At 42.8% G+C, this 25024-nt stretch overlaps 1 protein-coding gene across 3 annotated transcripts in view; it reads left to right on the top strand.

Moving 5' to 3' along the window:
- The window catches only part of arap2 (ArfGAP with RhoGAP domain, ankyrin repeat and PH domain 2), a 267094-nt gene that overhangs the window by 166587 nt on the left and 75483 nt on the right, over positions 1-25024 (top strand). For all 3 annotated transcript variants that reach the window (XM_064940778.1, XM_064940777.1, XM_064940779.1), the window contains exon 16: positions 16442-16586. In XM_064940778.1, the coding sequence (XP_064796850.1) occupies positions 16442-16586 (145 nt within the window). The remainder of the gene's footprint in view (positions 1-16441; positions 16587-25024) is intronic.

Raw genomic sequence — 25024 nt, 5'->3', positions numbered from 1 at the left:
GCCTCCCTCTACTCCCAGTCAAGGTTGGAGGAGGGAGGGAGGCTGGGAAGGAAGAAAGGAGGGAGGGAGGACGAAGGGAGGAAGAAGAGAGGAAGTAACTGCCTGAAAGCGTGAGTGGCAGAATGTAAATGACACCTCTAATTTCTGATTAGTTTGTCTTTTCCTCTTGAGTGCTTCTTTCTCTCTGCTGTCTGCCACAGTGTGTCAGAGAGCTCTTCTCTCTGTCTGCCACAGTGTGTCAGAGGGCTCTTTCTCTGCTGTCTGCCACAGTGTATCAGAGAGCTCTTCTCTCTACTGTCTGCCACAGTGTATCAGAGAGCTCTTCTCTCTACTGTCTGCCACAGTGTATCAGAGAGCTCTTCTCTCTGCTGTCTGCCATAGTGTGTCAGAGAGCTATTCTCTCTGCTGTCTGCCACAGTGTATCAGAGAACTCTTCTCTCTGCTCTGCAGTGTATCAGAGAGCTCTTCTCTCTACTGTCTGCCACAGTGTATCAGAGAGCTCTTCTCTCTGCTGTCTGCCACAGTGTATCAGAGAGCTCTTCTCTCTACTGTCTGCCATAGTGTGTCAGAGAGCTATTCTCTCTGCTGTCTGCCACAGTGTATCAGAGAGCTCTTCTCTCTACTGTCTGCCATAGTGTCAGAGAGCTATTCTCTCTGCTGTCTGCCACAGTGTATCAGAGAGCTCTTCTCTCTACTGTCTGCCACAGTGTGTCAGAGAGCTCTTCTCTCTACTGTCTGCCACAGTGTATCAGAGAGCTATTCTCTGCTGTCTGCCACAGTGTATCAGAGAGCTCTTCTCTCTACTGTCTGCCATAGTGTGTCAGAGAGCTATTCTCTCTACTGTCTGCCACAGTGTATCAGAGAGCTCTTCTCTCTACTGTCTGCCATAGTGTGTCAGAGAGCTATTCTCTCTGCTGTCTGCCATAGTGTATCAGAGAGCTCTTCTCTCTGCTGTCTGCCACAGTGTCAGAGAGCTCTTCTCTCTACTGTCTGCCATAGTGTGTCAGAGAGCTATTCTCTCTGCTGTCTGCCACAGTGTATCAGAGAGCTCTTCTCTCTACTGTCTGCCATAGTGTGTCAGAGAGCTATTCTCTCTGCTGTCTGCCACAGTGTATCAGAGAGCTCTTCTCTCTGCTGTCTGCCATAGTGTGTCAGAGAGCTCTTCTCTCTACTGTCTGCCATAGTGTATCAGAGAGCTCTTCTCTCTGCTGTCTGCCACAGTGTGTCAGAGAGCTCTTCTCTCTGCTGTCTGCCATAGTGTATCAGAGAGCTATTCTCTCTGCTGTCTGCCACAGTGTGTCAGAGAGCTCTTCTCTCTGCTGTCTGCCATAGTGTATCAGAGAGCTCTTCTCTCTGCTGTCTGCCACAGTGTATCAGAGAGCTATTCTCTCTGCTGTCTGCCACAGTGTATCAGAGAGCTCTTCTCTCTACTGTCTGCCATAGTGTACCAGAGAGCTATTCTGCCATCTGCTGTCTGCCACAGTGTGTCAGAGAGCTCTTCTCTCTACTGTCTGCCATAGTGTGTCAGAGAGCTCTTCTCTCTGCTGTCTGCCACAGTGTGTCAGAGAGCTCTTCTTCTGCTGTCTGCCACAGTGTGTCAGAGAGCTCTTCTTGGCATCCGACCGCAAGGCGCTACAGAGGGTAGTGTGTACCACCCAGTACGTCGCTGGTGCCGAGCTCTCTGCCATCCAGGACCTTTATACTAGGCAGTGTCAAGGAAGGCCAAAGGATTTGTCAAAGAGTCCAGCTACCCAAGCCACAGACTGTTCTCTCTGCTATGACTTGTCAAGCAATACCAACGTACCAAGTCTGGAACCAACAGGACCTGAACCGCTTCTACCCCCACACCATGAGACTTTTAAACAAGACTGCTAAACAGCTAATCAAATGGCTACCGGAATACATGCATTGACCCTGTTTTCACTGACTCTATGCACGTACACACTGCACCCTACCCACAGACTCACATACTAACACTGACATCCAGCATTGACACACACACACACACATGCATTCTGATGCCACACACACAAACACACTTTCACACTCACCACATATGCTGCTGCTACTGTCACTATCTATCTTGTTGCCTAGTTACTTTACCCATTACCTCAATTACCTTGTGCCCCTTCACATCGACTCGGTACTGGTAGTCCCTCTACATAGCCATGCTATTTTTCTCCCTGTATATAGCCATGTTATTTTCTGCTTCCTGTATAGCCATGTTATTTTCTACTTCCTGTATATAGCCATGTTATTTTCTACTTCCTATGTATAGCCATGTTATTTTCTACTTCCTGTATATAGCCATGTTATTTTCTACTTCCTGTGTATAGCCATGTTATTTTCTACTTCCTGTGTATAGCCATGTTATTTTCTTACTTCCTATGTATAGCCATGTTATTTTCTACTTCCTGTGTATAGCCATGTTATTTTCTACTTCCTGTATATAGCCATGTTATTTTCTACTTCCTGTATATAGCCATGTTATTTTCTACTTCCTGTATATAGCCATGTTATTTTCTACTTCATGTATATAGCCATGTTATTTTCTACTTCATGTGTATAGCCATGTTATTTTCTACTTCCTGTGTATAGCCATGTTATTTTCTACTTCCTGTGTGTAGCCATGTTATTTTCTACTTCCTGTGTATAGCATGTTATTTTCTACTTCCTGTATATAGCCATGTTATTTTCTACTTCCTGTGTATAGCCATGTTATTTTCTACTTCCTGTATATAGCCATGTTATTTTCTACTTCCTGTGTATAGCCATGTTATTTTCTACTTCTGTGTATAGCCATGTTATTTTCTACTTCCTATGTATAGCCATGTTATTTTCTACTTCCTGTGTATAGCCATGTTATTTTCTACTTCCTGTATATAGCCATGTTATTTTCTACTTCCTGTGTATAGCCATGTTATTTTCTACTCCCTGTATATATAGCCATGTTATTTTCTAACTTCCTGTGTATAGCCATGTTATTTTCTACTTCCTGTGTATAGCCATGTTATTTTCTACTTCCTGTGTGTAGCCATGTTATTTTCTACTTCCTGTGTGTAGCCATGTTATTTTCTACTTCCTGTGTATAGCCATGTTATTTTCTACTTCCTGTATATAGCCATGTTATTTTCTACTTCCTGTGTATAGCCATGTTATTTTCTACTTCCTGTATATAGCCATGTTATTTGTATTTGTTTTTCAATATTTATTCCTTGTGTCACGATGTCAATTTTTTGTATCTTAAAAATATATATATATATGTATATATACAGTACCAGTCAAAAGTTTGGACAAATAGTTATTCAAGGGTTTTTCATTATTTGTACTATTTTCTACATTGTAGAATAATGGTGAATACATTAAAACTATGAAATAACACTATGAAGTAACCAAACAGTGTTAAAAAAATATATAATCTATTTTAGTTTCTTCAAATTAGCCACCCTTTGCCTTGATGACAGCTTTGAACACTCGTGGCATTCTCTCAACCAGCTTCATGAGGTAGTCACCTGGAATGTATTTCAATTAACAGGTGTGCCTTCTAAAAAAAAAAAATCTTTCCTCCTTAATACATTTGAGCCAATCAGTTGTGTTGGGGTGGTATACAGAATATTGCCATGTTTGGTAAAATACCAAGTCCGTATTATGGCAAGAACAACTCAAATAAGCAAAGAGAAACAACAGTCCATCATTGCTTTAAGACCTAAAGGTCAGTCAATCCGGAACATTTCAAGAACTTTTAAAGTTTCTTCAAGTGCAGTCGCAAAAACCATCAAGCGCTATGATGAAACTGGCTCTCATGAGGAGCGCCACAGGAAAGGAAGACCCAGAGTTCCCTCTGCTGCAGAGGATAAGTTCATTAGAGGTAACTGCACCTCAGATTGCAGCCCAAATAAATGCTTCACAGAGTTCAAGTAACAGACACATATCAACATCAGCTGTTCAGCAGAGACTGCATGAATCAGGCCTTCATGGTTGAATTGCTGCAAAGAAACCACTACTAAAGAACACCAATAAGAAGAAGAGACTTGCTTGGGCCAAGAAAGATGAGCAATGGACATTAGACTGGTGGAAATCTGTCCTTTTGTCTGATGAGTCCAAATTTGAGATTTTTGGTTCTAACCGCCATGTCATTGTGAAACACAGAGGAGGTGAACGGATGATCTCCGCATGTGTAGTTCCCACCATGAAGTGTGGAGGTGTGATGGTGTGGGGGTGCTTTGCTGGTGACACTGTCTGTAATTTATTTAGAATTCAATGCACACGTAACCAGCATGGCTACCACTGCATTCTGCAGCGATACACCATCCCATCTGGTTTGGGTTTAGTGGTACTATCATTTGTTTTTCAACAGGACAATGACCCAAAACACACCTCCAGGCTGTGTAAGGGCTAATTGACCAAGAAGGAGAGTGATGGAGTGCTGCATCAGATGACATGGCCTCCACAATCACCCGACCTCAACCCAATTGAGACTGTTTTGGATGAGCACAGTGAAGGAAAAGCAGCAGTGTTTAGTATATGTGGGACCTTATTCAAGACGGTTGGAAAAGCATTCTGTTGTGTATTAATATTCTAGTTTTGTCCCTTTAGGGCACCTGTAACCCCCCCTTGCTTACTTACGTTGAAATGCTTGGAATGTTCTTCCTGTGAAACGCATGAAACAATGCCCACGTTAATTTCTACTCCCGTCTCATGTCCTGTCCTTATATTAGTTGTAGAAGTACTACAGTGTGCTATTCAACACATTCCAAGTGAAGCTGGTTGAGAGAATGCCAAGAGTGTGCAAAGCTGTCATCAAGGAAAAGGGTGGCCTTTTTGAAGAATCTCAAATATATTTTGATTTGTTTAACACTTTTTTGGTTACTTCATGATTCCATATGTGTTATCTCATAGTTTTGATGTCTTTACTATTATTCTACAATGTAGAAAATAGTAATAAAAAAAAGAAAGAAAAACCTTTGAATGAGTAGTTGTGTCCAAACTTTTGACTGGTACTGTATATATTTTTTAAATGTCTCTGTGAAATAGAAATGTCTATTTTATACCTGACTTGAGAGATCCAGACATTTTATCTTTTTGCCTCCAATTTTAAATGTATTTTCCATTCAAAGGGACTTTTAAAACATTCCGTGCTCAGATTTCCATAGACAAACGATGTCTTTGTTCTTAGATGTTATGAAGGTTGAATCCATTGTTCAGTTTAGATTGTTGACGTTTAGGCTACTTTAAAACAGAACAAAAATCTAAATTACTTTTTAATTAGTAATTTCATTACTTACATATATTTCTTACATCTATTTATGTCCCAAATAATGTTTTAAAACCAGCTTACCTACTCAAAAATCTGTGAGGGTCATAGTCCATTTCCCTAATCCCTTCATCACATTGTTCCATGGCTAAAATCATATAGGACTACATCCAAAATGGTTCCCTAGTCCCTATGTAGTGGTATGGGCCCTGGTCAAATGTATTGCACTATATAGTGTTTAGGGTGCCATTCCGGATGTATCCTAGGCCTGTTGATCTGACCTTAACTGTGGGTGGATAATGTAATCTTCTCTGTCTCCTCTCCTCTGGTAATGCAATGAAGAGGGATCCCAGCATGTTCTCTACCAACACAGACAGATCGTTCAGACCCTTACGATTTAGCTATTTCCATTTTCAGCCCAACTGACATGCTGTCTAGCAGATGTCTTCATCGCAAGATATTTTAGTTTGATGGTGGAAAGAGAGACAGGATAGAGAGACGGGATAGAGGGAGGATACAGAGAGAGGGAGGATGGGAGGAGAGGAGGAAAGATGATGACTCATTGGAGGACTGTGAAGTATGCTGTTTGAGTGTGGAGAACGGGGCGGCAGGGTAGCCTTGTGGTTAGAGTGTTGGACTAGTCAGAGAAAGGTTGCAAGTTCAAATCCCCGAGCTGTTGTTCTGCCCCTGAACAGGCAGTTAACCCACTGTTCCTAGGCTGTCATTGAAAATAAGAATTTGTTCTTAACTGACTTGCCTAGTAAAATAAATAAAACGGTGGGGGGTTTTGTAATGTTGATTATACGTTGGTTGTGCATCTTGTGGTAGACTAAATGTTGTGTTTTAACATGACGAAATGCACACATTTTCAAACCTACATACAGATGTAGGGTCTTAATTTGAGCCAGTAGGAAAATAATCCTGCAGCAAGAGGACGTGAATTATTATGTGGGTTATATTTAATGAACATTTTTAAAAAGTGAAATGACGAACTTTAGAAACCTTTTTAAACCCCATGCACTACACGTTTCCAAGAGTGATCAAATTGAAAATCCTTTTTCTGTTCTTCTTTTTCTTTAAATGTTTTTTTTTACCAAGATGCTAATTAATAGGAGTTTATGAATTTATGTAGGTTTGTTTTCCTTTCTTCAAAACTCTTCCTAGTCCCTCTGTTCAGGTATTGTCTAATTGAATACTTAATTGATCCTCTGATGACTTGATTAGCACAATCAATATCCCAATGGTGAACACTTTCAGAACATTGGACAAAAGAAGAAACCAGAGACTCTAAATTGCGGATATGTGGTCCCTTCCCTTCCTCATTTGTCTGGAAACCGGTAATGTGACGAGCAAAAGAAGTCGTTTGGAACGTTAGCTAATTTGTAGGCGTCGCGCGGAGGCGGTTTTCTTTTGGTCGCCGCCCTAGTTTTCCCTAGCTACACTCTCTCTGGAGGTTGGTAGTGACCCCCCATGGCGCTCGACAATGCTGCGGGGCTCATCGTTGGTGTGTGTGTGTGTGTGTGCATGGGGAGGAGAACAGCTGGAGACGGGACGCAGCTGCCTGATTGTAAATCAGCTTGGTATTGTTCCCTCTACCATGCTAGCACTGTGCAGGGGCTAGAGTAGTGCCGCACCACCCGCTAACTGTCAATGTGGAGCCTGCCGGTGGAAACAGAGAGAGAGACAAGCACACAGATATTCACTTTGGTGAATGTCGACGGTGGTGAGGGTGGCAGTGGGTTTGGGTGATGTCAGTTCCTGTCAGAAAGCCCTATACGAAAAGGGCAAATTCTGCCTATTTTTTTCCTCTCTCCGTTTCTTTCCGTCCCTCAGCTGCAGTTCAGCCCCCCGGTAGATTTCCCCCTGCGTGCGTCAAAGCAAAGCCTCGTCCCCCCATTCCTCTCTCCCTTCTCTTCTCCCTCTCTCTGCCTGTCTCTCTCTGTCCCTCTCTTTCTAGCATTCAGTCTCTCTATTCCACCCTCCTCTCTCTTCTCTTCTTCCTCTCTCTGCCTGTCTCTCTCTGTCCCTCTCTTTCTTGCATTCGGTCTCTCTTTCCCACCCTCCTCTGTCTTCCATTCTCCCTCTCTCTGTCTGTCTCTCTGTCCCTCTCTTTCTCCCATTCAGTCTCTCTTTCCCACCCCCTCTCTCTTCCCTTCTCCCCCTCTCTGTCTGTCCCTCTCTTTCTATCATTCGGTCTCTCTTTTCCACCCTCTTCTCTCTTCCCTTCTCTCTCTCTCTGCCTGTCTCTCTGTCTGTCCCTCTCTTTCTCCAATTCGGTCTCTCTTTTCCACCCTCCTCTCTCTCCCCTTCTCCCTCTCTCTCCCCCTCTCTCTCTGTCCCTCTCTTTCTAGCATTCGGTCTCTCTTTTCCACCCTCCTCTCTCTTCCCTTCTCCCTCTCTCTCTGTCTGTCTCTCTCTGTCCCTCTCTTTCTATCATTCGGTCTCTCTTTTCCACCCTCCTCTCTCTTCCCTTCTTCCTCTCTCTCTGTCTCTCTCTGTCCATCTCTTTCTAGCATTCGGTCTCTCTTTTCCACCCTCCTCTCTCTTCCCTTCTCCCTCTCTCTGTCTTATCCCATACTCTCCTCTCCCCCTCTTAACCTCTCTCTCTCTCGCTCTTTCTCTTCTCCCTCTCTCCTACCCATTCTCAACTTCTCCTCATCTCTCCTCCTCTCCTCTATTTGACGGCCATAAACTAGTAATTTCCCCTGTAGGCCAGTAATGGGATGATTCCCTGGAAAATCCTTCCCTCCCTGATGTCTTCTCATTCATTTGTCAAGTCTGTCCGGAGCGTTCCTCCGCGCCCATCATTACAGTCCTAGATTCCCACTAGGTTTTTCCCAATGCACCTTTCCATGGGATGGAGACTGGATGGGTTTTATTTCCTCATTGAGGAGAATGGAATTCTGTTGACTGCCAGCGGTAGAGGTCACACGGTGTTCGAGGTAGAGGTCACACGGTTTCGCGATACAGGAGAATGAAACTCTTTAAAAAGTCCAAATATGCTTTGAATTTCACTAATTTAAACTAATAATCAATGTTTCACACCCGACATGCACCCGGGAGTGTCATTAGTAATCTAACCGATTTTATCATACAATTTCATGTCATATGACTGTTCACACTAATAGCTAATGATTAAAGGCCTTATGTATATGAATTCATTCATCTCTGCATCCATGTTTCGTCTTACAAACCTGCCTGGATTCAGGCAGAACAACAAAACAATGTTTACTGTTTGTGACCAAAAAGCAACTAGACTGCTTTTTCATTCAACTATGCTTTCTCTCTTTATGTGAACCCTCCTATGAAGCAGTCTACATGGCAGAGGTTTAGATGAGCTACCATCCCCAGGTCCAGAAGGAGACTGTTGTAGCCTGAATCAAAACAACAACAAAAAAACAGGGAAGAAAACACCAAACTACAAGAAAAACATCTGGTGAAGTGATAGACATGGCATTTTGGTGTGTCTGATAATATCGTCAAGACAACGGAAGCAGTTGTCGCAGGTAGATAGAATTGGTAATGACTTTAAATACCAGCTGTCACCACGGCAACTACGTGCATGGGAGAGGAGAGGGGTGGGGTGACTAAAAGTGAGATTTCACTTCAGAGTGTTATGGTAGTGGTGAGAAACAAGAATGGAGAATGGGGTCACATACCTAGAATTTTCTGAAATGTCATCTCTGGAAACATGACAACACTTTGGTAAGTTATTAGTGGAACGTTGTCCACAATGTCTCTCACTCAGACAATAATTTACTATTGGAATGAACATTTGTAGTGTAAAAGTCGAGCAGGAAAATGATTCATAGCAAATCAAAGTGTATTTGTCACGTGTGCTGAATACAACAGGTGTAGTAGACCTTACAGTGAAATGCTGAATACCACAGGTGTAGTAGACCTCACAGTGAAATGCTGAATACAACAGGTGTAGTAGACCTCACAGTGAAATGCTGAATACAACAGGTGAAGTAGGCCTCACAGTGAAATGCTGAATACAACAGGTGTAGTAGACCTCACAGTGAAATGCTGAATACAACAGGTGTAGTAGACCTCACAATGAAATGCTGAATACACCAGGTGTAGTAGAACTCACAGTGAAATGCTGAATACAACAGGTGAAGTAGACCTCACAGTGAAATGCTGAATACAACAGGTGTAGTAGACCTCACAGTGAAATGCTGAATACAACAGGTGTAGTAGACCTCACAATGAAATGCTGAATACACCAGGTGTAGTAGAACTCACAGTGAAATGCTGAATACAACAGGTGAAGTAGACCTCACAGTGAAATGCTGAATACAACAGGTGTAGTAGACCTCACAGTGAAATGCTGAATACACCAGGTGTAGTAGACCTCACAGTGAAATGCTGTATACTGTGAGGAGAGAGGCTATATACTGTATCGAGGCTATATACAGTAGTGAGGCTATATACAGTAGGGAGGCTATATGCAGTAGAGAGGCTATATACTGTAGTGAGGCTAAATACTGCAGAGAGGCTATATACAGTAGAGAGGCTACAGTGCCTTGCGAAAGTATTCGGCCCCCTTGAACTTTGCGACCTTTTGCCACATTTCAGGCTTCAAACATAAAGATATAAAACTGTATTTTTTTGTGAAGAATCAACAACAAGTGGGACACAATCATGAAGTGGAACGACATTTATTGGATATTTCAAACTTTTTTAACAAATCAAAAACTGATTTGTTAAAAAAGTTTGAAATATCCAATAAATGTCGTTCCACTTCATGATTGTGTCCCACTTGTTGTTGATTCTTCACAAAAGTACAGTTTTATATCTTTATGTTTGAAGCCTGAAATGTGGCAAAATGTTGCAAAGTTCAAGGGGGCCGAATACTTTCACAAGGCACTCTATATACTGTATCGAGGCTATATACAGTAGTGAGGCTATATACAGTAGAGAGGCTATATACAGTAGAGAGGCTATATACAGTAGGGAGGCTATATACAGTAGAGAGGCTATATACAGTAGGGAGGCTATATACAGGCACCGGTTCGTCAGGCTAATTGAGGTAATATGTATATGAATGTATATTTAAAGTGACTATGCATAAATAATAAAAAGAGAGTAGCAGCAGCGTAAAAGAGTGATTGGGGGGGGGACAATGCAAATAGTCTGGGTAGCCATTTGGTTACCTGTTCAGGAGTCTTATGGCTTCGGGGATAAAAGCTGTTGAGAAGCCTCTTTGTCCTCGACTTGGCACTCCGGTACCGCTTGCCATGCAGGGAGTACAGGAGGGACTGAGCACGCACCACTAAGGGGCTCCAGTGCTGAGGATCAGCGTGGCGGATGTGTTGTTACCTACCCTCACAACCTGGGGGCGTCCCGTCAGGAAGTCCAGGATCCAGTTGAAGAGGGAGGTGTTTAGTCCCAGGATCCTTAGTGATGAGCTTTTAGGGCACTATGGTGTTGAATGCTGAGCTGTTCTCAATTAATAGCATTCTCACATAGGTGTTCCTTTTGTCCAGGTGGGAAAGGGCAGTGTGGAGTGCAATAGAGATTGCATCATCTGTGGATCTGTTTGGGCGGTATTCAAATTGGAGTGGCTCTTGGGTTTCTGGGATAATGGTGTTAATGTGAGCCATTAGCAGCTTTTCAAAGCACTTCACGGCTACGGACGTGAGTGCTACTGGTCTTTAGTCATTTATGCAGGTTGCCTTAGTGTTCTTGGGCACAGGTGGTCTGCTAGGAAACAGCAGTGAAGACACCTGCCAGTCGGTCAGCACATGCCCGGAGCACACGTCCTGGTAATCCGTCTGGCCCCGCAGCCTTGTGTATGTTGACCTGTTTAAAGGTCTTTCTCATGCCTCAGTATTGCTCGCCTCGAAGCGAGCATAGAAGTGATTTAACTCGTCTGGTAGGCTCGTGTCACTGGGCAGCTCGTGGCTGTGCTTCCCTTTGTTGTCTGTAATAGTTTACAAGCCCTGCCACATAAGACGAGCATCGGAGCCGGTGTAGTATGATTCAATCTTAGCCCTGTATTGACTCTTTGCCTGTTTGATGGTTCGTTGCAGGGCATAGCAGGATTTCTTATAAGCTTCCAGGTTAGAGTCCCGCACCTTGAAAGCGGCAGTTCTACCCTTTAGCTCGGTGCAAATGTTGCCTGTAATCCATGGCTTCTGGTTGGGGAATGTACGTCCAGTCACTGTGGTGGACGACGTCCTTGATGCACTTAATGATAAAGCCAGTGATGTGGTGTACTCCTCAATGCCATCGGAAGCATCCCGGTTTGGTGGAAGAGAGATGAAAAGAGAGAAACCGGAAGAGGGAGAGAACCTTTTCTCTTTTTTCTTTTTCATGTCGTCTATTAGAACAATATCTGACTCGTCACGCACTGTTTGACAAAGGAATCAATAATTAGCATATTTATGAGATGAAGAGAGTCGAAACTTTTGGGAGTTGAAAACCATTGTGTGTGTGTGTGTGTGTGTGTGTGTGTGTGTGTTTGTGTGTGTGTGTGTGTGTGTGTTTGCGCGCGCGTGTGTGTGTGTGTGTGTGTGTGTGTGTGTGTGTGTGTGTGTGTGTGTGTGTGTGTGTGTGTGTGTGTGTGTGTGTGTGTGTGTGTGTGTGTGTGTGTGTGTGTGTGTGTGTGTGTGCATGTCTGTCGGTGGCAGAAACAAAAAAGCAGATGTCGACAGTGACTTTGAAATCCAACATGAGATGTTTTCATGAACTTCATGCTTGTTAAGTAAATCCTCCCAGGCAGACAATCATGAAATACATGTGTTACTTCCAAACTTTCCAGAGATCATCTTTGCCTCTTGTTTATAGGAACCTGCCCGGAGATTAGATTTATTTACTATTATTATTCTGGCTGTAAGTGTGTGTCAGTTTAAGATGAAGGAGGACCATTGTTTTGTATGTGCATGGCCTCATTTCTATCACATCATATTGGATGACTGTCGTTCATATTCCATTCCCCTAGCTCAATATAACATCAACCGGTTTAGGCTACTACATGACACTCAAATGTGCCCTTTACCCTTCATGAGGTTGCTACAACCTACTCAACAAATTAAAGTTTTTAAATGTAGGTGCGCACAGGTTCGAGAGACAAATTTGAGTAATCAAGGGGAAAGATAGTGACACATTCAATACTGCCTTGTACACTCTTGCCTGTATTTAACGTTAAAATTTATATTGGACAAATTCAGGTAGGTCCCTCCACGTTTCGCTCCGTTTGCATCCGTTTCAGAAACGTTTTGCGACATTATCAGCATAATGAATACACCCTTGATCACCCGCACACACAGTTCACTTTCATAGCAGCCCACATACAGCATCATCAGTTTGCTCATTGTATAATTATTTTCTTGAATCTACCTGCTCTCCTCCTACCTTTTCCCTTCAGTTGTGGAGTGCACAACACATCAGCTTTTCTGTGACCAGGCGCAAAAACCTATCCCAGCCAAACCTTCAGACCATAACCGCTAACCACTAACCGCTAACAACTACATAGTTGTCAATATACTAATATTAGAGTTAAAAACTTGAACCCAACAATCCAATCCATGTGTACAATCACACAGCACAGTGTACTGTTGGCAATACATTTATACAACTGAAAAGCTTACCTTGACTTGAAAGTGCTACCATGTTAAATAGCCTTAGCCAGCTAGCTAACAAATTACATTATTTTTAATATATATAAAAAATGCATTCGGAAAGTATTCAGACCCCTTGAGTTTTTCCACATTTTGTTACACTACAGACTTATTCTAAAATTGATTAAATCGTTTTTTCCCCTCATGAATCTACACAGAATACCCCATAATGAAAAAGCAAAAACAGGTTTTTAAACAGTATATAGACCTCCCAGTCCCTGCCACTGAACAAATACCCCCAAAGCATGATGCTGCCACCACCATGCTTCACTGTAGGGATGGTTCCATCTTTCCCCCATATGTGACGCTTGGCATTCAGGCCAAATCGTTCAATGTTGGTTTCATCAGACCGTACAATCTGTTTCTCGTGGTCTGAGAGTCTTTTTAAGTGCCTTTTATTGAGGACTGGCTTCCGTCTGGACACTCTACCATAAATGCCTGATTGGTGCTGCAGAGATGGTTGTCTTTCAGAAATGTTCTCCCATCTCCACAGAGGAACTCTATAGCTCTGTCAGAGTGACCATCAGGTTCTTGGTCACCTCCCTGTCCAAGGCCCTTTCTCCCCCGATTGCTCAGTTTGGCTGGGCGGCCATCTCTAGGAAGTCTAGGTTGTTCCAAACTTCTACCATTTAAGAATGATGAACGCAACTGTGTTCTTGGGGACCTTCAAAGATGCAGAATAATTTCGATACCCTTCCCCAGATACCTTTCCCCAGATCTGTGCCTCGACACAATCCTGTCTCTGAGCTCTACGGACATTTTCTTTGACCACATGGCTTGGTTTTTGCTCTGACATGCACTGTTAACTATAGACAGGTGTGTGCCTTTAAAATCATGTCCAATCAATTGAATTTACCACAGGTGGCCTCCAATCAAGTTGTAGAAACATCTCAAGGATGATCAATGGAAACAGGATGCACCTGAGCTAATTTTTTTAGTCTCATAGCAAAGTGTCTAGTTACTTATGTAAATAAGATTCGTTTTTTTATACATATCTATAAACCTGTTTTCATTTCATCATTGTGTGGTATTTTGTGTAGATTGATGAGGAAAACAATAAACGTGATCCATTTTAGAATAATGCTTTAACATAACAAAATGTGGAAAAGGGGAAGGGGTTGAATGCTCTGTATAAGAGTTTGGACACATTTACTATGACTATTTTCAACATTGTAGAATAATAGTGAAGACAAAAATGATGAAATCGCATATAGAATATTGTATTAAAACAAAAAAAGATTTTAAACAATTAAAAATATATTTTATATTTGAGATTATTAAAAGTAGGCACCCTTTGCCTTGATGACAGCTTTGGACACTCTTGGCATTCTCTCAACCAGCTTCACCTGGAATGCTTTTCCAACAGTTTTGAAGGAGTTCCCACATATGCCCGGAAATCTGTTGTCTTTTGTCCGATGAGTTCAAATTTCTGATTTTTGGTTCCAACTGCCATTTCTTTGTGAGACACAGAGTAGGTGAAAGGATGATCTCCACATGTGTGGTTCCCAACATGAAGCATGGAGGAGGAGGTGTGATGATGTGGGGGTGCTTTGCTGGTGACACTGTCTGTGATTTATATAAAATTCAAGGCACACTTAACCAGCATGGCTACCACAGTATTCTGCAGCGATACGCCATCCCATCTGGTTTGCACATAGTGGGACTATCATTTGTTTTTCAACAGGACAATGACCCAAAACACACCTCCAGGCTGTGTAAGGGCTATTTGACCAAGAAGGAGAGTGATAGAGTGCTGCATCAGATGACCTGGCCTCCACAATCACCTGTCCTCAACCCAATTGAGTTGGGATGAGTTGGGATGAGTTTTACCGCAGAGTGAAGGAAAAGCTGCCAACAAGTGTTCAGTATATGTGGGAACTCCTGTTGGAAAACATTCCTGGTGAAGACTGTTATAAAAAACATTCCAGGTGAAGCTGGTTGAGAGAATGCCAAGAGTGTGCAAAGGTGTCATCAAGGCAAATAGTGGCTACTTTGAAGAATATGAAATATAAAATATATACACTTTTTTTGGTTACTACATCATTCCCATATGTGTTATTTCATAGTTTTGATGTCTTCACTATTATTCTACAATGTAGAAAATAGTACAAATAATGACAAACCCTTGAATGAGTAGGTGTGTCCAAACTTTTGACTGGTTCTGCATTTCTCAAGCGAAGATTGTGCTAGGACTGTCTTGGAGCGGGTTCATAATAAGTACATGTGTGTGTGGTTCTGTTTGTGTGTTTCTGTTTGTGTGGTTCTGTTTGTGTGGTTCTGTTTGTGTGTTTCTGTGTGTGGTTCTGTTTGTGTGTTTATGTGTGTGTGTTTCTGTTTGTGTGGTTCTGTTTGTGTGTTTCTGTTTGTGTGTGGTTCTGTGTGTGTTTCTGTTTGTGTGGTTCTGTGTGTGTGTGTTTCTGTTTGTGTGGTTCTGTGTGTGTGTGTTTCTGTGTGTGTGTTTCTGTTTGTGTGTTTCTGTTTGTGTGTGGTTCTGTGTGTGTTTCTGTTTGTGTGGTTCTGTGTGTGTTTCTGTTTGTGTGGTTCTGTTTGTGTGGTTCTGTTTGTGTGGTTCTGTTTGTGTGTTTCTGTTTGTGTGTTTCTGTTTGTGTGTTTCTGTTTGTGTGGTTCTGTTTGTGTGGTTCTGTTTGTGTGGTTCTGTTTGTGTGTGTTTCTGTGTGTGTGTTTCTGTGTGTGTGTTTCTGTTTGTGTGTTTCTGTGTGTGTGGTTCTGTTTGTGTGGTTCTGTTTGTGTGTGTTTCTGTTTGTGTGGTTCTGTTTGTGTGGTTCTGTTTGTGTGGTTCTGTTTGTGTGGTTCTGTGTGTGTGTTTCTGTTTGTGTGGTTCTGTTTGTGTGTGTTTCTGTTTGTGTGTTCTGTTTGTGTGTGTTTCTGTTTGTGTGTTTCTGTTTGTGTGGTTCTGTTTGTGTGGTTCTGTTTGTGTGTGTTTCTGTTTGTGTGTTTCTGTTTGTGTGTGTTTCTGTTTGTGTGGTTCTGTTTGTGTGTTTCTGTGTGTGTGTTTCTGTTTGTGTGGTTCTATTTGTGTGTGTTTCTGTTTGTGTGGTTCTGTTTGTGTGTTTCTGTGTGTGTGTTTCTGTTTGTGTGGTTCTGTTTGTGTGTGTTTCTGTTTGTGTGGTTCTGTTTGTGTGTGTTTCTGTTTGTGTGGTTCTGTGTGTGTGTGTTTCTGTTTGTGTGGTTCTGTTTGTGTGTGTTTCTGTTTGTGTGGTTCTGTTTGTGTGTTTCTGTTTGTGTGTTTCTGTTTGTGTGGTTCTGTTTGTGTGTGTTTCTGTTTGTGTGGTTCTGTTTGTGTGTGTTTCTGTTTGTGTGGTTCTGTTTGTGTGTGTTTCTGTTTGTGTGTGTTTCTGTGTGTGTTTCTCTCTGTGTATGTGTGTGTGTGTCTTTGTGTCTTAGTGTATGTGAAACATGTGCTGCTAACAGCATATCCCCATACTGGGCCAGTGATCATCTGCTCGCAAACACGCATGACCGCCCTCCTTGACAACGTACCAACCGTTTGAGCTAACGTGTGTGTGTGAACTAACGTGTGTGTGTGTGTGTGTTTCAGACATGGTGCGACGCTGGTGTACTCTGGAGGGGGGCTTCCTTAGCTATTATGAGAATGAACGGAGTCCCATGGCCACCGGCAGAGTGGACATCACTGAGGTGGTCAGTCTGGCCGTCAACAACACAGAGACCATGACTGGAGCTGGGTATGGAGACGCACACACACACACACACACACACACACACACACACACACACACACACACACACACACACACACACACACACACACACACACACACACACACACAGACATACACAGACACACACAGAAAACACACACACAAAAACACAAACAAACACACACACATAGAAACACACACACACATGCATTCACGAATACACACACACTTTCTCTCACGCACACTCTTTGACACCCTCTTTAACCTTCTGAACTTACATAAAACACTTCACTGCACATTTCATAATTGTATGAGGTTTATGTGTTGTATTGACATCAGCAAAACTAGGTTAAAAGTGCAGAAACCACCAGGCGTCTACCAATCCATCTTTGTAATGAACTTCTTAACAATTCAAAGTTGAGAAGAAAAGTTGATAAGCTAAATCACTTACTAAGAGGGACGTAAACCAAGACAGACATGTGAACAGAAAAAACACTAGCTGTAAATATACAGTTGAAGTCGGAAGTTTACATACACCAAATACATTTCAACTCCGGCTTTTTTCCTCACAATTCCAGACATTTAATCTTTTAATTTAATTTAGTAAAAATTCCCTGTCTCAGGTCAGTAATCCCCACTTAATTTTAAGGATGTGAGATGTCACAATAATAGTAGAGAGCATGATTTATTTCAGCCATTTTGTTTATCACATTCCCAGTGGGTCAGAAGTATACATACTCAATTAGTATTTGGTAGCATTGCCTATACATGTTTTAAACTTGAGTCAAATGTTTCGGGTAGCTTTCCAAAAGCTTCCCACAATAAGTTGGGTGAAATTTGTCTCATTCCTCTTGACAGAGCTGGTGTAACTGAGTCAGGTGTGGAGGCCTCCTTGCTCGCACACACGCTTTTTTAGTTCTGCCCACACATTTTCTATAGGATTGAGGTCAGGGCTTTGTGATGGCCACTACAATACCTTGACTTTGTTGTCCTTAAGCCATTTTGCCACAACTTTGGAAGTATGCTTGGGGTCATTGTCCATTTGGAAGACCCATTTGCGACCAAGCTTTAACTTCCTGGCTGATGTCTTGAGATGTTGCTTCAATATATCCACATAATGTTCCTCCCTAATGATGCCATCTATTTTGTGAAGTGCACCAGTCCCTCCTGCAGCAAAGCACCCCCACAACATTATACTGCCATAGTTCACAATTGGGATGGTGTTCTTCAGCTTGCAAGCATCCCCGTTTTTCCATTATGGCCAAACAGTTTCTCCAAAAACATTTCTCCCAAAAAACTGTGATCAGTTGCAAACTGCAGTCTGGCTTTTTTTATGGCGGTTTTGGAGCAGGGGCTTCTTCCTTGTTGAGCGGCCTTTCAGGTTATGTCGATATAGGACTCGTTTTACTGTGGATATAGATATTTTTATACCTGTTTCCTCCAGCATCTTCAAATCAAAGTGTATTTGTCACGTGCGCCGAATACAAAAGGTGTAGTAGACCTTACAGTGAAATGCTGACTTACAGGCTCTAACCAATAGTGCAAAAAAGATATTAGGTGAACAATAGGTAAGTAAAGAAATAAAACAACAGTAAATACAGGCTATAGACAGTAGCGAGGCTATAAATGTAGCGAGACTATAAATGTAGTGAGGCTATAAACAGTAGAGAGGCTATAAACAGTAGAGGCTATAAATAGTAGCGAGGCTATAAACAGTAGAGAGGCTATATACAGTAGAGAGACTATAAATATAGAGAGGCTATAAATGTAGCGAGGATATAAACAGTAGAGAGGGTATAAATGTAGAGAGGCTAGAAATGTAGCGAGGCAATAAACAGTAATGAGGCTATAAATGTAGAGAGGCTATATACAGTAGCGAGGCTATAAACAGTAGCGAGGCTATAAATGTAGAGAGGCTATAAACAGTAGCGAGGCTATAAATGTAGCAAGGCTATAAATGTAGCGAGGCTATAAATGTAGCGAGGCTATAAATGTAGCGAGGCTATAAACAGTAGCGAGGCTATAAATGTAGTGAGGCAATAAACAGTAGTGAGGATATAAATGTAGAGAGGCTATAAACAGTAGCGAGGCTATAAACAGTAACGAGGCTGTAAATGTAGAGAGGCTATAAACAGTAGTGAGGCTATAAACAGTAGAGAGGCTATATACAGTAGAGAGGCTATATACAGTAGAGAGGCTATAAACAGTAGCGAGGCTATAAACAGTAGCGAGGCTATAAATGTAGAGAGGCTATATACCGTAGCGAGGCTATATACAATAGAGGCTATATACAGTAGCGAGGCTATATACAGTAGCGAGGGTATATACAATATAGGCTATATACAGTAGCGAGACTATAAACAGTAGCGAGGCTATAAACGGTAGTGAGGTTATATACAGTAGCGAGACTATAAACAGTAGTGAGGCTATAAACAGTAGCGAGACTATAAACAGTAGCGAGGCTATAAACAGTAGCGAGGCTATAAACAGTAGAGAGGATATAAACAGTAGTGAAGCTATATACACTAGCGAGGCTATATACAGTAGAAAGGCTATAAACAGTAGCGAGGCTATAACAGTAGCGAGGCTATAAACAGTAGCGAGGCTATATACAGTAGCGAGGCTATAAACAGATGCAAGGCTATACACAGTAGTGAGGATATAAACAGTAGTGAAGCTATATACACTAGCGAGGCTATATACAGTAGAAAGGCTATAAACAGTAGCGAGGCTATAACAGTAGTGAGGCTATAACATTAGCGAGGCTATATACAGTAGAGAGGCTATAAACAGTAGCAAGGCTATAAACAGTAGCGAGGCTATAACAGTAGTGAGGCTATATACAGTAGTGAGGCTATATACAGTAGAGAGGCTATATACAGTAGTGAGGCTCTATACAGTAGAGAGGCTATATACAGTAGTGAGGCTATAAATGTAGAGAGGCTATATACAGTAGCGAGGCTATATACAGTAGCGAGGCTATATACAGTAGCGAGGCTATATACAGTAGCGAGGCTATAAACAGTAGCGAGGCTATAAACAGTAGTGAGGTTATATACAGTAGCGAGGCTATAAACAGTAGTGAGGTTATATACAGTAGAGAGGCTATATACAGTAGTGAGGCTATATACAGTAGAAAGGCTATAAACAGTAGCGAGGCTATAACAGCAGCGAGGCTAAAACAGTAGTGAGGCTATATACAGTAGTGAGGCTATATACAGTAGTGAGGCTATATACAGTAGAGAGGCTATATACACTAGCGAGAGTAAAAACAGTAGCGAGGCTATATACAGTAGCGAGGCTATAAACAGTAGCAAGGCTATAAACAGTAGCGAGGCTATATACAGTAGTGAGGCTATATACAGTAGTGAGGCTATATACAGTAGCGAGGCTATAAACAGTAGCGAGGCTATAACAGCAGCGAGGCTAAAACAGTAGTGAGGCTATATACAGTAGTGAGGCTATATACAGTAGAGAGGCTATATACACTAGCGAGAGTAAAAACAGTAGCGAGGCTATATACAGTAGCGAGGCTATAAACAGTAGCAAGGCTATAAACAGTAGCGAGGCTATAACAGTAGTGAGGCTATATACAGTAGTGAGGCTATATACAGTAGAGAGGCTATATACAATAGTGAGGCTCTATACAGTAGAGAGGCTATATACAGTAGTGAGGCTATATACACTAGCGAGGCAAAAAACAGTAGCGAGGCTATATACAGTAGCGAGGCTATAAACAGTAGCGAGGCTATTATCAGTAGTGAGGCTATATACAGTAGAGAGGCTTTATACAGTAGAGAGGCTATATACAGTAGTGAGGCTATATACAGTAGTGAGGCTATATACAGTAGCGAGGCTATAACAGTAATGAGGCTATATACAGTAATGAGGCTATATACAGTAGAGAGGCTATATACAGTAGTGAGGCTATATACACTAGCGAGGCTATAAACAGTAGCGAGGCTATAAACAGTAGCGTGGCTATAAACAGTAGCGAGGCTATAACAGTAGCGAGGCTATAAACAGTAGTGAGGCTATAACAGTAGTGAGGCTATAAACAGTAGCGAGGCTATATACAGTAGAGAAGCTATATACAGTAGAGAGGCTATAACAGTAGTGAGGCTATATACAGTAGTGAGGCTATATACAGTAGAGAGGCTATATACAGTAGTGAGGCTATATACACTAGCGAGGCTATAAACAGTAGCGAGGCTATAAACAGTAGCGAGGGTATATACAGTAGAGAGGCTATAACAGTAGTGAGGCTATAAACAGTAGCGAGGCTATATACAGTAGAGAAGCTATATACAGTAGAGAGGCTATAACAGTAGTGAGGCTATATACAGTAGAGAGGCTATATACAGTAGTGAGGCTATATACACTAGCGAGGCTATAAACAGTAGCGAGGCTATAAACAGTAGCGAGGCTATAAACAGTAGCGAGGCTATAACAGTAGCGAGGCTATAAACAGTAGCGAGGCTATAACAGTAGCGAGGCTATAAACAGTAGTGAGGCTATAACAGTAGTGAGGCTATAAACAGTAGCGAGGCTATATACAGTAGAGAAGCTATATACAGTAGAGAGGCTATATACAGTAGCGAGGCTATAAACAGTAGCTAGGCTATAACAGTAGCGAGGCTATAAACAGTAGCGAGGCTATAAACAGTAGTGAGTCTACATACAGACACCACTTGGTCAGGCTGATTGTGGTAGTATGTACATGTAGGTATGGATAAAGTAACTATGCATATATGACGAACAGAGAGTAGCATTAGCGTAGAAGTGGGGTTGGCGTGTGACAGGACACAATGCAATTGTGTCAATTCACAAGGTCCTTTGCTGTTGTTCTGGGATTGATTTGCACTTTTCGCACCAAAGTACGTTCATCTCTAGGAGACAGAATTTGTCCTTCCTGAGTGGTATGACGGCTACGTGGTCCCATGGTATTTATACTTGCGTACTATTTTTTGTACAGATGAATGCGGTACCTTCAGGCATTTGGAAATTGCTCCCAAGGATGAACCAGACTTGTTAAGGTCTACAATTTCTTTTCTGATTTCTTTTGATTTTCCCATGATGTCAAGCAAAGAGGCACTGAGTTTGAAGGTAGGCCTTGAAATACATCCACAGGTCAATTTGCCTATCAGAAGCTTCTAAAGCCATGACATCATTTTATGGAATTTTCCAAGCTGTTTAAAGGCACAGTCAACTTAGTGTATGTAAACTTCTTATTTATTTTACCTTTATTTAAGTGACATAATCTGTAAACAATTGTTGGAAATATAACTTGGGTCATGCACAAAGTAGATGTCCTTACCGACTTGACAAAACTATAGTTTGTTAATAAGAAATTTGTGGAGTGGTTGAAAAACAAGTTTTAATGACTCCAACCTAAGTGTATGTAAACTTCCCACTTCAACTGTATATTCTATGACTGCAGTTCAGGCAAAATATAGCTTGGCTTATCCGTTCGCTTCAAACATTTAAACAATGAGCAATCATTCTGAAGAGGGGACCATTATGCAATTTCTCAGTGTGTGCATGTACGTGCACCGAATGTGTGTGTGCATATGTCCATTTCTTGTGTGTGTGTGTGTGTGTGTGTGTGTGTGTGTGTGTGTGTGTGTGTGTGTGGCTCAAATAATGGGTCCATTAATACCCCAGCAGATGTTATGGAGAGGGAACAATGTCTTGATTTGTAAATGTTATTTATGTTCTCATTATGGACATCTGGCTGTACTCACTACTCTGGCCCCATGCAATGGATTCATGTACACAATCAAGCCTAGTTAATTGTTCTGCGTATTTTTGTAGTGTTTGTGTGTCGGGGAGACGGGGGTGTTGTGTGTGTGTCGGGGAGACGGGGGTGTTGTGTGTCAGGGAGACGGGGGGGTGTTGTGTGTGTGTCGGGGAGACGGGGGTGTTGTGTGTGTCGGGGAGACGGGGGTGTTGTGTGTGTCGGGGAGACGGGGGTGTTGTGTGTGTGTCGGGGGAGACGGGGGTGTTGTGTGTGTCGTGTGTCGGGGAGACGGGGGTGTTGTGTGTGTGTCTGGTAGACGGGGGTGTTGTGTGTGTCAGGGAGACGGGGGTGTTGTGTGTGTGTCGGGGAGACGGGGGTGTTGTGTGTCAGGGAGACGGGGGTGTTGTGTGTGTCGGGGAGACGGGGGTGTTGTGTGTGTCGGGGAGACGGGGGGGTGTTGTGTGTGTCGGGGAGACGGGGGTGTTGTGTGTGTGTCGGGGAGACGGGGGTGTTGTGTGTCAGGGAGACGGGGGGGTGTTGTGTGTGTGTGTCGGGGAGACGGGGGTGTTGTGTGTGTCGGGGAGACGGGGGGGTGTTGTGTGTGTCGGGGAGACGGGGGTGTTGTGTGTGTGTCGGGGAGACGGGGTGTTGTGTGTCAGGGAGACGGGGGTGTTGTGTGTGTGTCGGGGAGAAGGGGGTGTTGTGTGTGTCGGAGAGACGGGGGTGTTGTGTGTGTCGGGGGGGGTGTTGTGACGGGGGTGTTGTGTGTGTCGGGGAGACGGGGGTGTTGTGTGTGTCAGGGAGACGGGGGTGTTGTGTGTGTCGGGTAGACGGGGGTGTTGTGTGTGTGTCGGGGAGACGGGGGTGTTGTGTGTGTGTTGGGGAGAAGGGGGTGTTGTGTGTCAGGGAGACGGGGGTGTTGTGTGTGTGTCGGGGAGACGGGGGTGTTGTGTGTGTCGGAGAGACGGGGGTGTTGTGTGTGTCGGGGAGACGGGGGTGTTGTGTGTGTCGGGGAGACGGGGGTGTTGTGTGTGTCGGGGAGACGGGGGTGTTATGTGTGTGTCGGGGAGACGGGGGTGTTGTGTGTGTCGGGTAGACGGGGGTGTTGTGTGTGTGTCGGGGAGACGGGGGTGTTGTGTGTGTCGGGGAGACGGGGGTGTTGTGTGTGTCGGAGAGATGGGGGTGTGTATCTGTGTATCTGTGTGTGTCTCTCTCTGTGTGTGTGTGTGTGTGTGTGTGTGTGTGTGTGTGTGTGTGTGTGTGTGTGTGTGTGTGTGTGTGTGTGTGTGTGTGTGTGTGTGTGTGTGTGTCTCTGTGTATTTTTGTTTGACGGCTACGCGATCATTGTAAAATTGTGCTCCCCCAGCCTCTCTGTCTCCTCATCTCTCTCCCTGTCCCCCAGCCTCTCTGTCTCCTCATCTCTCTCCCTGTCCCCCAGCCTCTCTGTCTCCTCATCTCTCTCCCTGTCCCCCAGCCTCTCTGTCTCCTCATCTCTCTCCCTGTCCTTCAGTAGGAGAGTAATTAAGAGTTACATTGACTACTGATCAGTATCATAGATTAAACCCCCACACGCTGGGTGGCAAGTAGCCTAGTGGTTAGAACGTTGTAACCTTTCAATTACTGGCCCAAACAGTCTGCCCCTGAACAAGGCACTTCCTTGGCCGTCATTGTAAATAAGAATTTGTTCTTAACTGACTTGCTTAGTTAAATAAAGGTTAAATTCAAATGAAAATAAAAAACCTCCACAGTCCCAGCATGCTTCAGTGTTCTCTTTGTTAAAACCCAGAACAAGTCTTCAGTATATTAGTCAGCTGCTGGATTATGTTCTGGGTCCGTTAAGAGAAGAGATGCTAGAACGAGGAGTGGAAACGGAACGAGGAATTCCACCCTCTCTCTTTGAAAGTTACAAGCCAAATGATCGCTTCCGAAAATGGAAAGATGCTAACACATGTGAAATTGTGATTTGTCCTAATTACAATTTAGGAAAAACCCTAACATTGTAACTACGGCTGTCCTTTACCCTACGTGTCACGTTCAGTCCCAACAGAGTTCAGTCCCAACAGAGTTCAGTCCCAACAGAGTCTACAGAACCAATTATGTTTACATACAGTACCAGTCAAAGGTTTAGACACACCTTCTCATTCAAGGGTTTTTCTTTATTTGTACTATTTTCTACATTGTAGAATAATAGTGAAGATGTCAACACTATGAAATTACACATATGGAATCATGTAGTAACCAATTTGTTTTTAAACAAGTCAAAATATATGCCAAGAGTGTGCAAAGCTGTCATCAAGGCAAAGGGTGGCTACTTTGAAGAATCTCACATATCAAATATATTTTGATTTGTTTAACACTTTTTTGGTTACTACATGATTCCATATGTGTTATCTCATAGTTTTGATGTCTTCACTATTATTCTACAATGTAGAAAATTGTAAAAAAAAAAGAATACAAAAAATAAAGAAAAACCCTTGAATGAGTAGGTGTGTCTAAACCTTTGACTGGTACTGTAGATCTGTCTACGAGAGATTAGCCTTAGTGCTATACAGGGAACATCCATCTGTCTACGGCTCATACATATTAAGGTATGCAGGAACTGTCCTTACTCTGCATCGCCCTGCACCGCAGAACCACGTGGGTGTCATTTTATATTAAATAGACTGCTTTGGTAATTTCATCAGGTATGAGACCCTCTACCTTGTCCGCTGATCCCCGATGA

This window comes from Oncorhynchus masou, chromosome 27 (genome assembly GCF_036934945.1).
Source record: "Oncorhynchus masou masou isolate Uvic2021 chromosome 27, UVic_Omas_1.1, whole genome shotgun sequence".
NCBI classification, from domain to species: Eukaryota; Metazoa; Chordata; class Actinopteri; order Salmoniformes; family Salmonidae; genus Oncorhynchus; species Oncorhynchus masou.
Note: the sequence above shows the minus strand (reverse complement) of the source record. Positions and strands in the feature narration are given on the sequence as shown.